Source organism: Rhinoderma darwinii, chromosome 4, assembly GCF_050947455.1.
Source record: "Rhinoderma darwinii isolate aRhiDar2 chromosome 4, aRhiDar2.hap1, whole genome shotgun sequence".
NCBI classification, from domain to species: Eukaryota; Metazoa; Chordata; class Amphibia; order Anura; family Rhinodermatidae; genus Rhinoderma; species Rhinoderma darwinii.
Genome location: NC_134690.1, coordinates 248,347,213 through 248,361,458, shown reverse-complemented (window position 1 = coordinate 248,361,458; position 14,246 = coordinate 248,347,213). Strand labels below are relative to the sequence as shown.

Sequence of the window (14,246 nt, the reverse complement as noted above, 5' to 3'; positions counted from 1 at the left end):
TTCATGGCCGTTTTGCATCATTGTGTGTCATAATTTGAATGCACTTCCCGGCCGTCTGGCAGCTTTTAACCGCCGTTTGCCATCCATTTTTCATGGCTGTTAAAAAAAAATAAAAAAAAAATTAATAAATAAATGGATACATTTGATTTGTTAGGGTTTTCTTGTCCCAGCCCCCTGAAAATGCCACAGTGCCCATGTGATAGTGAAGCAATACCACTGCAGATAGTGCCACATTGCCCACTGTAGTTAGTGCCAGTTCCCACTGTTGATAGTGCCACAGTGTCCCCTGTAAGTAGTGCCCACGTAGATGGCGCCACCCCCCCTAAAGATGGCACCACCTAAGCTCCCTCTAGGAGCGGAGTCCACGATCAGAACGCTCTAGCCGGGGATTCCACTGCTAGAGGGAGCCCCAGATATCTATGTCCATATATAGACACAGTCGTCAGGGGCTCCCTCTAGGAGTGAAATCCCTGGCCAGAGCCCTCTGACTGGGGATTCTGCTCCAAGAGGGAGTTTAGGTGGCGCTATCTACCGAGGCAGGGGGGTAGATGCGATCTACCGGGGCAGGGTGGAAGATGCGATCTACCGGGGCAGGGTGGAGGATGCTATCTACCGGGCAGTGTGGATGATGCCATCTACAGGGGAGGGGGAGAAGTCATGGGCTCACTCTAGGAGCAGAGTCCCCAGCCAGAGTATTGCTGATGCTCTGGCCGAGGATTCTGCTCATATAAGAAGCCCCTCACATCACTGTCAGTATATGGACCGAGACATCAAGGGATCCCACTAGGAGCGAAATCCCTGGCCAGAGCGATCTGACTGGGCATTCCGCTCCAAGGGGGAGCTTAGGTGGCGCTATCTACAGGGGGCGGTGGTGCTATCTACAGGGGGGGTGCCAGCTACTGGAGAGGTAATGCTATATGCAGGGGGTGGCACTATCTACAGGGGGGATGTTGCTAACTACAAGGGGGGTGTGGAGGCATGTCGTGAGTTACTAGGAGCGGAATCCGCTCTTAGTGGGAGCTTTGGTGGCGCCATCTACAGGGGAGTTGTGTGTGCTGCTCACAGTGCAGCACTGCTTACAATGAAACAGCACGCACTGCACTCATTAAACCCCATTCCAGGCTGCCAACGTTTTATATACGGGACAACTGCACGGGGCATCGGCACTTGGACCGTTTATATCCATATGTCTGTTGTGAAGGGGTTAATCTACTTTAGTGCTATCAAGTGAAGACTTCTAATAGTCCTATTGATGTTCTGCTTTGAACAGCATGCAAATAATTAATTTGCTTTCAGCCACAGGCAGTGCAGGCTTTCACTAAGTGATTTATGCAGCATATTTATTCCAATGAAAAGCATTAAAAGCACTAATTTCAGAAGATATTCATGTCCTATTAGTAAAATATGAATGCTATTTTTCCTTTATTGCAACACCATAAGGACTTTACTTCATCACACCTGGTCATTTTGTTAACGGTTTACGGAGACTGTTTCTGTAAAGGCATTCCAAAAGAATGTATTAAAGGGGTTTACCCATCAGGGATCTTTATGACTTATCCACAGGATATGTCATAAATGGCCGATAGGTGCAGGTCCCAAAGGTGGGACACGCATTTATCTATAGAATGGGGCCCCTTTAAGCCCCGTTCTACTGCTCTGTCTTGTGGCTGAAGCGTGTGGCTGAATTACGTTAACAGCGTAGCTCGCTGAGCTACACTGTTTCCGTGAGTCCCATAGTAGTAAATGCCAGTTACGGAAACAGCGTAGCTCGCATGCTACGCTGCTTCCGTAACTACCATTCAGGTATATGGGGCTTACGGAAACCATGTAGCACAGCGAGCTACGCTGTTTTCATAATTCATGGTCGGGAATCGCAGGTGTCAGTCATAATGGTGGCACCTCTAGGACAAGTGATACACTATATGAACAAAAGTATTGGGACACACCTCTTATCATTGAATTCAGGTGTTTCTCATTTACACAGGTGTATAAAATCCAGCACCTAGTCATGCAGTCTGCCTTTACAAACATTTGTGAAAGAATGGGTCGTTCTAAAGAGCTCACTGAATTTGAGCGTGGTACTGTAATAGGAAGCCACCGTTGCAACTAGTCAGTTTTGTGAAATTTCTTCTACAGAGCGGCATCACTGAGTGCTGAGGCACATAAGTCATGAAAGTCGCCAACACTGCTGACTCAACTGCAGAGTTACAAACCTACTCTGGTATTAACATTTCCGTGTAAAGCGTCAGATGGTGTGGTGTAAAGCAAGCCACCACTGGAGTCTGGAGACGGGAATTTTTTTTTTTTTTGAGTAACGAATCACCATTCTTTATCTGGCAGTTTGATGGGCGAGTCTCGGTTTGGTGAATGCCAGGAGAATGTTACCTGCCTGACTGCCTTGTGTTAACTGTAAAGTTTGGTGGAGGTGGCATATTGCTATGGGGTGGTTTTTGAGGAGTTGGACTTCGTTCCAGTTAAGGGAAATCTTAATGCTTCAGCATACCAATACGTTTTCAACGATTGTATGCTTCCAAACTTGTGGGGACAGTTTGGGGAAGTTCCTTTTCTGTTCCAGCATGACTGTGCCCCAGTGCACATAGCAAGATCCAGAAAGGCATGTTTGGGTGAGTTTGATATGGAAGAACTTAACTAGCTGGAACAGAGCCCTGACCTCAACCCCATCGAACCTCTTTGGGATGAACTAAAACAGAAATTGCAAGCCAGGTCGTATCGTCCATTGTTTGTGTCTGACCTCACAAATGTTTTTCTGAATAAATGGGCTAATATTTCCCACAGACACACTCCAGAATCTTGTAGAAAGCCTTCCCAGAAGAGTGGAAGCTGTTTTATTGGAATTGAGAGAACCAACCATATTAATGTCTATGGATTTAGAATGGGATGTGAAAAGCTCCTTCAGGTGTAATGTGTAGGTGTCTTAAAACTTTTGTCCATATAGTGTATATTGTAATACATTGATAAAACAGTGATATATATTAGTCAAAAGAAAAACTACGTAGTAGATCTATGGGGGACGGTGGAACCCACACGAGTATGGTCATCAGTGCGTCCTAAACGGTGGTGTAGTAGTGGCAGAGTGATTCGCTAAGTATAACTATGGACATTAACACATCAATCAACTGTAATTTGTGTAGGAGCTCAGCAAGGTAAATAAGGCATTACACAGTGTCCATTGAAATAATTTGGCTGTTAGCGTACTGTACAAATGTGTTTTGGTCCTCAAGAGTCAGAGATGCTCTTTGTAGCTATTCTCCCCGGCTGATAGAGGAGGGTCCTCCCGGCGTAACGAAGTTCACGTTATTGACAGAAGGTAACAAGTTAACATATTGATACTTATATTGTAGCATGGGTAGTAGCATCCCTGACAACAACTGTGTAGGAGCTTGTAGAGTGGCAAATCATCATGATGTAGAGTGATGAGTGATCATGTGTACGGACGTACTTGAACGACTTATCTAGAGCCCGATACGGAACACGATCACATGACAGCTAAGCTAGCCTATGAGCGGCTAGCGTTCCTTCGCTCCAGTGATGTGATGCCACGGGCAAAGTCTTTATATAAAAGGTGTGTCTAAGCGTCCCGTGCCATTTACTCTTGTGTCCCATTCCCCTGATGATGCTGAGGCAGCTAAATATGTTAGGAGGACACTAGAGCTGTTTTGTAATTTTTTATTTTGACATACCTTGTGCTAGGTGTTATGTCAAGTATACACAGAAGAGGAGTGTCCGGATTATCATTCTAATGTATCTCTGAAAAATATTTCATGCGTTGTGAGTTTAATAGAAGGTGAAAATAATGATATGAACACCAGGCACATTGTCATGTTTTATATTCACATTATTATTATTGACCCACTCCCCGATTATAATTGTATCACAGATTTTTATCTTGGATTATGCACCCTAAAATTTTATTTGCTTTTTATGTTGTAGTATCGGCCATAATTAATATAGTGCTTATGAAAACTTAAGCAGAAGTTTCTGTAAAATATGTTTTTCATTGCTTTTATTTTCCATGTAGGTAAAGATATAATTCACTGACCTAAAATATTTTTTTACTTTATAGAAACCGGGGTTTTCAAGGTACCTTTATCTGTGTTGCTGGAGCTTGATCAAAGGAAAATTCCGGGCACAAAAGTCCCACTCATCTTTCAAAGTGTATGTTCTCTTCCATTCCATGTTAGTTCATAGTAGATAATGGATACATTGGTGCACTTTGTTAAAAATTGAGGAAAATAACCAGATCCAACATTTCTTGTGTATTTGGGCCCTCTTTGACAGAGTTACTTAGGTCCTGTATCAATTTCCACCTTTACCTTGACAATAAAAGAGCATCTAAACGCAGATCTCACTAGGCTCTGGTTTTTGCCCAGGTAGACCTGGTGCCAATGCCGGCCCTGGATGCTTTTGTAGTAGACCTAACAAAGTAAAAACTCATTCTGATACCTGCAGTATGCTACAATATTCAATGAAATATCTTCCTCATGTAGCGTATAAATTATATGGGTATCTTTGATATTTTGTTTTAAATAAATAAGGCACAGCATCAATATGCTATATCGGACTATAAGACACATTTTTGCTATTTATAATGCCAATGCATCTTTGAATCAGAAGGAAAAGGACCTGGTGGTGCCAGACCCGGTTGACGTCTTCCTTAATGATCGAGCAGATCGCTGATAAATCATAGATCGAACTGTAGGGCTGTTTATCGCTGCACACTGATTTGTATGATCGGTGCCGGGCAGCAGAAGTGTAACCCCCCACTTAGGCCAATAAAATATTAACTCCCTTCTACACTAGACCAACAAGAAAGGAGGCACTACCCTAGAACACCAAAGTTAGTGTCATTAACCTCCACTTACTTAAACCATCAAGGAATTTTAAATTCCTATGAAATAGGTGTGCAACTTATAGTCTGAAAAATATGGTAAATTATAAATTGCACTTACATCTTTTATGATACCACAATTTTGTATTTTTTTTTCAAAGCTCGATTTCCACTTTATTTAGGGATTTTTCACGCAGGTTTTATTTGACAAAGCTGAGGGAGTGCTTGTTTACTGATGGTTACTTTCTCAGATTCCGTTATTTCTATGGTGTACCAGAGTATCCAGGTTGACAGGTGCTCTTGAAAACAGATGTCAAAGAAGAATGTAATATGCTGGAAAAGCTGTACATTTTCTTCATGTTCCTCTTTTGACTCTCTAGTTTTACTGTTATCTGATCATTATGCAAGTATTTGTCACATTTCCCTGCTGGTACAATAATTGGTAATGTCTAGAAGTGTTGCAACTTCCTCTTTGTTCATATACTTGCTTTGTGAAAAAAAAGTTTTGACGTTTTCATTCTTGTAACAATTTCTTGTTTATTTGTAGCTGATTGAACAAATAGAGAAGGGAGGACTGGAAACAGAAGGCGTTCTAAGAATACCTGGAGTAACTTCAAGAATTAAAGTAACTTCATTTTTTTATGTGGTTATCATTTGCCATGATTTTCTTCTTTATGTAGCATGATGTTTTATGCAAAGAATCAACACAATAGGTTCCTTTTCATTGATTGTCCCTGCTTAGCATTAACTGGGTTCCATACTCAAAGATTTACCAGTGTCAGTGTGTGATCGGTAGAGGTCCAACCACGGGGACCCCCACCTATTACTAGAATGGATGGGCAGCAGTGCTTTCAGAGTTTACCCAGACAAATAATGGCCAATGTATTATTGCTGTATTATAAAGAAATATATCTGCAATAGATGTGTAACTAGCTCTTAACAAATTTCAGCCTTTCTTGATAAGCTAGTGAAAATCTGGATTTTATTTTAAATGACTGTTTAAGGGCTATGCACTACTTTGAAAATATAATTAAATATATATATATATATATATATATATATATATATATATATGTATGTATGTATATATGTATATATATGTGTATATATATATATATATATATATATATATATATATATATATATACTAGTCCGCCTCAATGAATTAGAATCTCATCAAAAAGTTATTTTATTTAAATAATTAAATTCAAAAAGTGGAACTCATATGTCATAGAGATTCATTACACACAGTGATCTATTTACAGCATTTTTTTTTCTTTTAATGTTGATTATGGCTAACAGTTAATGAAAACCCCAAATTTAGTGTCTCAGAAAATTTGAATATTATATAAGCCCAATTTAAAAAATGATTTATTTTTTTTAAACTCGTTTTATTGAACTCAAAGCTTGCAATAGAGAAAACACAATATTACAGTATATCATACATTGATATATAAAGAACAAAATTCCATTCAATGCACTGTATACACAACGCAAAACATATTTCAAACAACTGTTCCAAGGAACAGCTCAGCAAATTAGTTGCATGACAAGTAAATCTATACAGAAAAATAAAGAAATATTACTCAATGACATTGTCCCACCTGATCTATCCCACACCATCTTCCACTGTCATCCTGTCCAATAAGGAACGCATAGTATTTCCCGAATCTAAGTTCAGGGAAGAAGAGATCCATCCATCCAGATCTTCCCAAACTTGAGGGGGCATTTCCTATTACGGTATACTACTCTCTCAAATGGCACGACTGTATTAACCAGGGATTTCCATTGTGTGAGCGAAGGATCTATCCGCCATCCATCTCAGGGCAATAGCTTTTCTAGCCATAAATAAAGTTTCTCTAACAAATATTTGTGTATGTAATGGCCAACATTCCTCCAGCAGCAAACCCAACAAACACACCTCCGGGGTTTTCAGTACAGGTACCAAGGTAATACCATTCAAAACATCAATCCCTTTATCCCAAAAGGAACTAATATATGTGCAATCCCAAATAAGATGTATGAAAATTGCCCCAGGGGAATGACATCTGTGACATTCTGTATGTGACAAACGACCCATACGATATAAACGAGTTGGAGTAAGATAACTCTGATGCGTTATGTACAATTGGGATAGTCTATTATTTATTATTTACAGAAGGAGAAACAAATAAATGTGACTCCAGGGCCTCTGACCAATCCTCCGCAGACAAAGTGGGAATACGTTTTTTCCAGGCGGCCTTTACAGATCGTATACGATTTGGTTTTTGCAGTCAGAAGACGTGTGTAGATTGCTGAGATAATGCCTTTGGGACCCTGTGTCTTCAGAATTCCTATCAGCTGGAATTCCGAAAGAGACGGGGTCTGTGCTCGAAATTGCGCAGTCAACGTGTGTCTTAGTTGTAAGTATCTAAAGAATTGGGTACGGTTTAAATTGTAGCATTCCATCATCAGGGTAAATGACACATTTCCCCGATATACATCACCGAGGCAGAGAATCCCATTAGACTTCCAGAACTCAGACCCTTCCAGCATTTGTAAGTGAGGGAGCATGGAATTAGCCCACAATGGAGTTTCCCCCTCCAAATCTCTAAAACCACATATCCGCTTAGCTGCCTTCTAAACCTGATGTGCAAGTCTATGAAGTAATAATAATTTCCCTCTAAACAATGTGGGGTTCTCCAGAACAGACCACAGGACAGACTGTCCCAGTATGTGCCCCAAAGCAAACTCTGAAAATGGTTCTGGAATCAAGGCAATCCAATTCTTCAAATAGCGGAGCTGGCCACTCAGGAAATAAATATAAAAATCAGGTAGTGCCAAGCCACCGTTAACTTTAGGACGCTGGAGTGTGGAGAGGGTAAGTTTCCTGCGAGATTTCTCCCATACAAAATCGGATACCAGGGAGTGCAACTTGTCAAATAATGATCTTGGAATAGGACCATTAGCGTGTTCCAGTAAATATAAACCTTTCGGTAAAAGGATCATCTTTACCAGGCTTACCCTTCCAGCCACCGATAAAGGTTACGTTTTCCACACTCTAAATTTCTGAATAAAGGGATTCTCCAGGGGGTATATATTCCTAACATGAGATTCAACAGGATACTTTATGTATATGCTCAAATATTTAAAACATGCAACAGCTGGTAAATTATAATAAATATCTGGCCAAGCCACCTCCCACAAAGGCATCAAGGCTGACTTAGTCCAATTGATCAGGAGACCACAGCACCACCCCCCCCCATAGATGGCACCACCTTACCTTTCTGTAGATAGCGGCACCGTTCCAGGAAAAGTCCCTGACTTCACTGTCCATATATGGACACCGTGAAGTCAGGGACTTCTCCTGGAGCGGAATCCCCAATCCCCGGCCACAGCGTTGCCGAAGCTGTGGTCGGGTATTGGGGATTCCGCTCCTACAGGGAGCAAAAAAATACCCTCCTCCTCCTCCTCCTCCTCCTCACATGCACTTCACACTGTGGGGAGAAGGAGGAGAGAGCGAGCGACGTAAGTCATGGCCGTTACTGGGAACACATTCCAGTGATGGCCGTGTATTATACGGCCCCATAGACTTCTCCCGGCCGAAAATAGGGCATGTCCCATTTTTTGACGGCCGGATTTCCTGGACCGTTAAAAACTCTGTTGTGTGAATAGCCCCATTTGGGGTCTATTGTTCCTACTGCGGCCGTGTGATGGCCAATTTTTTGAACGGCCGTCACACGGCCGGGAAACCCTGTCGTGTGAATAGGGCATAACTGTTATCTATTTCCATGGTTGTGTTCAGATAGCACCGGTTTCCTTGGGTGCTCGAGGTAGGGTCCCAACCCGGATGTAGGTTAAGAATTTGTAGTCGGCACACCTTGCTTGTGTTTCAAAAATAATATTTATTTAGATTCTCAGGATGAATGCCAGAGGCTATATGTGCGCATTTGGCTACCTTAAGAAAGTCATAGTTACTCCCGCCGTTTACCCGCGCTTCATTGAATTTCTTCACTTTGACATTCAGAGCACTGGGCAGAAATCGCATCGCGTCAACACCCGCCGCGGGCCTTCGCGATTACGTCGACGTTTTGGTCATTTAGACCTTCGTCGGGCACTAGAGAAATATGTGTACACGATTAAAGCATATCATGAGTTTGGAGAACTGTCACATCATTCACATAGTAACATCACATAATATGTCATATAAATACTGGCTGCAATATAGAATATATAACTGGGTCAATCTTAACATAGTAATTCCTTATAAAAATAAGACTATGAAATTGACATGGAGATTAAAAACAATAGGAGGAAACCGATACATAAATCCTAGGTACACACACCACATCAGAGGGAGCGCCAGATGACTAGGGAAATAGCTGATGTCCTCGATAGTCGTATACTTTCAAGTATGTATAATTTCGTGTGCATATTGGATAGATAGGATACCATCTGTTAATGATGTTCTACATCACTGTTAAGGCATAAATATGAATACAGCGGGATGTTAGAGGACAGCTTATTGTGGTGGAATAGCAATAGTGGAAGCAAGGGATGTGTATGTCTATATGAAACCCATGATTATCATTGAGTGCCTCTCCAGGTGGTGGTCCCTATAAGAGAGCATTATGGAGGTACATATCGTAAATCTTATAAATCGTAAACAATGCAGACTGGAAAGTATCACAGAAATAGGCATGCAGTATAAGTAAGATCAAAACCACAGGCGAGGATTAGATGTACCAGCGAAGTTCAAAGACGGGGTATACAATGGAGTATAGACACCTCCATACACTCTGATGATATGTTCCTTACCTGAGCCGTACTGGGGACTGGAGATGCAAATCTATGATGTGTTGTAGCGCTGCTATGAGACGTATTTGGCGGCGGGTGTTGACGCAATGTGATTTCTGCCCAGTGCTCTGAATGTCAAAGTGAAGAAATTCAATGAAGCGCGGGTAAACGGCGGGAGTAATTATGACTCTCTTAAGGTAGCCAAATGCGCACATATAGCCTCTGGCATTCATCCTGAGAATCTAAATAAATATTATTTTTGAAACACAAGCCTGTTATCGATTTCCAGCATTTTTTTCTTTTAATGTTGATAATTATGGTTAACTTTTAGTATTTTTTTTTCTTCCATGCATCTAAACTAAAAGGTGAATCAACTTTGCATATAATCTCTTTATTAAAAATAGCCTACCATTTTGTGTACACCGCTCCTAAGCTGACATATTTTTCTCCTTTGGTTACATACTACAAACAAACCCTGTCTGTAGGTCAGCAATAGGCATAGAAGTAGTACATGACTGCACAATCAGGCTACACACAGGTTGGATTTGTAGTACTGTATGTAAGCATGGTGACATGTAGGACTGTATAGAATCTGTGTACATAAAATGGTAGGATATTTTTACTCAAGACTGTTGGGAACACTTTTTTTTTTTTTTTTTTTTTCATTTTTTTACTTTTGATTCCTTAAAGCAATAAAAAATAGTAGCACTACTGCACAAAGTTTACAACTTGACTTCTGCACTACATTCGTGATATGTGACCTCAATTATATTCCACTGGGATTTTCTTGTGTACGTTTCTGCTATGTAATATAGTGGATTCTTTTTTGTTGTAATTATATACTGTGGAGTTATTTTTCAGTATTGTTAAACACAATAAGCCTATTCTACTATATTGTATACATCAAGCTTGTGAACAGAAGTAACAGGAGATCGAACTTGCTAAATCACCTGTAGAAGGATACCACTTTACTCTTTGCTTTTTGCATTTAACAAAGCTGTGGTAAAACATCTGTTTTTTTTTTTGTGTGTTTATTTATTACTACTTTGAGTCACTATAATAATTTTATAAAATCTCTTTACAATATTGTTACTTTTAAAGTCTTACATTGTGCTAGAGAAATATATGAATTATTTAGCCAGTACAGTATATTATCGGAATAATAGATTTTACTGTAACGCGCCATAGCCATATGAAAGCATATAGCCACATGCTTAGTTGCACTTATACAGGCCAATGAAGTTGGATGTCTATTTTTCATAATTGGTTTTAGGGAGTACATGATTGACATATAATATACACTATAGATGGTTCTTAGTTATTTAGAGCAGGAGACTTTCTTTATTATCTAATAATAATAATAGCGTGAAGTCCCAATCGGGGGAAATCTTCTTTATTGGGCATATGGCAGAGGCGTAGCTAGGTTCTCCTGCACTCGGGGCAAAGATTCAGATTGGCGCCCCCCCCCCCAACTTATTTCCCGACATCTCCTTCCCCCTCGCCATGTTTTCTTTCCCTACCAATCAATGAGGTGTAATTTTTTTTGCACAATTTTTTTAATGTAACTCGAGTATAAAAGCATTTCTACATTTTACAAGCGATATAGTTCTATAATGTAATTAACATAAAATAAATTAAAAGAAAATAAATTAAAGAGGCCATACACAGCCCCCCTTGTAGATAGTGCCACACACAGCCCCCCTTGTAGATAGTGCCACACACAGCCCCCCTTGTAGATAGTGCCACACACAGCCCGCTGCCCCTTGTACATAGTGCCACACACAGCCCCCCTTGTAGATAGTGCCACACACAGCCCGCTGCCCCTTGTACTTAGCGCCACACTGTGAACAGACCGGTGAGCGGTAGCCTTCCTCTACCACTCTCCGCTCTGCCTGGTGTGACTTACCGGAGGAGCCGAGGAGGTCATGCGGCGCAGGCAGCGGCAGAGTTTCTTCTGACTAGTGTCGGTGACAGCCAGGGCCGGCCTTAGCTTGGATGGCGCCCTTTGCGGGACTCTCTATTGCCGCCCCCTATACAAACCAAAAATGAACCACATATATGGACACGCTGGAACATATATACTGTACATACATAAAGACAGATATTTAGACATACAGGCAAATATACATACACACATTCTGGAATACTTACAAACAGGTATATATATATAGACGTACAAACACGTATACGCACACACACCGGCAGATAAATACACAGACCGGAACATATACAAATACATAAAAGGCACAAGTATACAAGCACAAAGACACATTCACAAACCGACCCATATATACGCACACAGGCACATATGTACACAGCACAGATAATGTAGTAGATGTTACCTGCAGTCCTATGTAACATCACAGATAACACAGTGAGAACTCTCTGATTACAGATAATGTAGTAGCTGTTGCCTGCAGTCCTATGTAAAACCACAGATAACACATTGTGCTAAATTACATTATCAGCCCTGCTACACAGTACAGATAATGTAGTAGCTGTTGCCTTCAGTCCTATGTAACACCACAGATAACACATTGTGCTAAATTACATTCTCTGCCACATTATCTGTACTGTGTAGCAGGGCTGAGAATGTAATTTAGCACAATGTGTTATCTGTGGTGTTACATAGGACTGCAGGTAACGTCTGCCACATTATCTGTACTGTGTAGCAGGGCTGACGTTACCTGCAGTCCTATGTAACACCACAGATAACACAGTGATAACTCCCTGAGTACAGATAATGTAGTAGATGTAAGAGACAAACACATGCAGAGATACACACACACACACACACACACACACACACACACACACACACACTGTAACATATACACATACATACACACACACACACACACACACACACACACTATAACATATACACATACAAATACAGAGACACACACAGACACTCACCATGTCGCCTTGCTGACAGCATCACAGGTCAGGACGGGCTGTGTGTGGGCGGAGCTTCCTCTCTGCTTCTCGACAGAGCACAGGGTAGAGCTGGAAGGCTGCAGCACGGGAGTGGACATGTCCCCTGACCTGAGTCATCTGACCTCATGTCACTGACGTGAGGTCAGGTGACTGGACTGGTCCACTCCCGGGCCGTCACAGACCCCAGTCAGAACGCCGTAATGTCCTGGCTCTTCCTAAGCTGCTGCAGGTGTCCCACATACGGGGCGAATATCAGCAGCGATCAGCTGCTCTTCGGTGCCCCCCCTTCCCTACCACCGGGTTGCGCCCGGGGCACATGCCCCGCCTGCCCCCCCCTAGCTACGCCCCTGCATATGGAAAGCAGTTGTCTTCATGAGACACCCCATTCTCAGACTAGTTCTACAGCAGCTGGGTGTATCGCGGTTTCCTTCTATTTCTTCTGTTTCTGTGATGCTGCTGTACCGGTTTGTCTGTGTACTTTAGCTGGATGCGTACCAAGGTAACATCCATTTTTTATAAGAGCTTCTACACTGCCTAAAAACATGTGGCGCCAGATATGCAGGGTGCTGGCAGTAGTTCATGGGTGATTTAGCAGTTGGAGGTTATCTCTTCTACTTTTTGCCATTCTAATTTCAGTTTTTGAGTGTGCTGAAGGAAAGCAGCAAAATATGAAAAAAAGATTGTCACCCTTTTTAATATTAATGTGGATATATAAGTATTGGAATAATATTTCATGTAACTTAAATCCAATATATGGATTAAATTCCTCATAAAGAAGTCCTCTAATCTCAATCCAAATTTTATTGAATAAAAAAAATCCTGTGTGAGTAATAAATGCATGTTTATTTTAAATAACCTGCCCATCATCCTTCCTTGTTCCACATCCAAGTAGTCCAATGGTTGATAAAGTAAAAATGCATTTCAGTCATTGAGCTATAGTTTTATGTTCGTGTAGGTCTGCAGGCAATGTCGACGCTAATGAATATCAGATAATGATCGCCCAAGTGGAAATGGTTCAAATATCATTGGTTAGACCTTAATTGGAATTCCGTTCTAAAAACCACAATATTCTGCAGGAAATTGTGAAAAATTAACCACAACTTCCTATTTTTTTCCATGGTTGTTGACTTGAATCACAATGTTAAATGCTGGGGTTACGGGTAGCACCTCTATAGAACAACTCTGCATCTTTTTATGCTTTTTAGAGTATACTTTATTCTACCATAACTAGAGTTTTGAAATGTCTACATTATTTTTCAGTCTCTATGTATCGAACTAGAATCCAAGTTTTATGAGGGAACATTCAACTGGGATACCGTGAAGCAGCATGATGCAGCCAGTCTCCTGAAGTTCTTCATCCGAGAGCTCCCTCTTCCATTGCTCACGGTGGAATACATGAGAGTTTTTCATTCTGTGCAGTGTGAGTTAATCTTATTGTTTTAATTCAATATGGTATCCGGCTTTTCAGCTTCTTATGTGATTACATGCCTGCTGGGAGCTTTTTCTTCTTTAATCTTTTAACTTGTGTATTAACTGTAGTCATCATTATATGCTAAGGAATTGATTTTGTGGCACAAAAAAGACAGTTCTATGAAAGGAGCTTTATTTAAAGAATAATAAAACAACTGAAAGCTGTAGCTGACCTTCAAGACATTTAGTTGTGCCTTTTATTGCTCTGCAT

General features: G+C 41.0%; 1 protein-coding gene across 2 annotated transcripts in view; it reads left to right on the top strand.

Moving 5' to 3' along the window:
• The window catches only part of ARHGAP18 (Rho GTPase activating protein 18), a 152,027-nt gene that overhangs the window by 118,476 nt on the left and 19,305 nt on the right, over positions 1–14,246 (top strand). For both annotated transcript variants that reach the window (XM_075864262.1, XM_075864261.1), the window contains exons 7-9: positions 4,085–4,176; positions 5,397–5,474; positions 13,826–13,985. In XM_075864262.1, the coding sequence (XP_075720377.1) occupies positions 4,085–4,176; positions 5,397–5,474; positions 13,826–13,985 (330 nt within the window). The remainder of the gene's footprint in view (positions 1–4,084; positions 4,177–5,396; positions 5,475–13,825; positions 13,986–14,246) is intronic.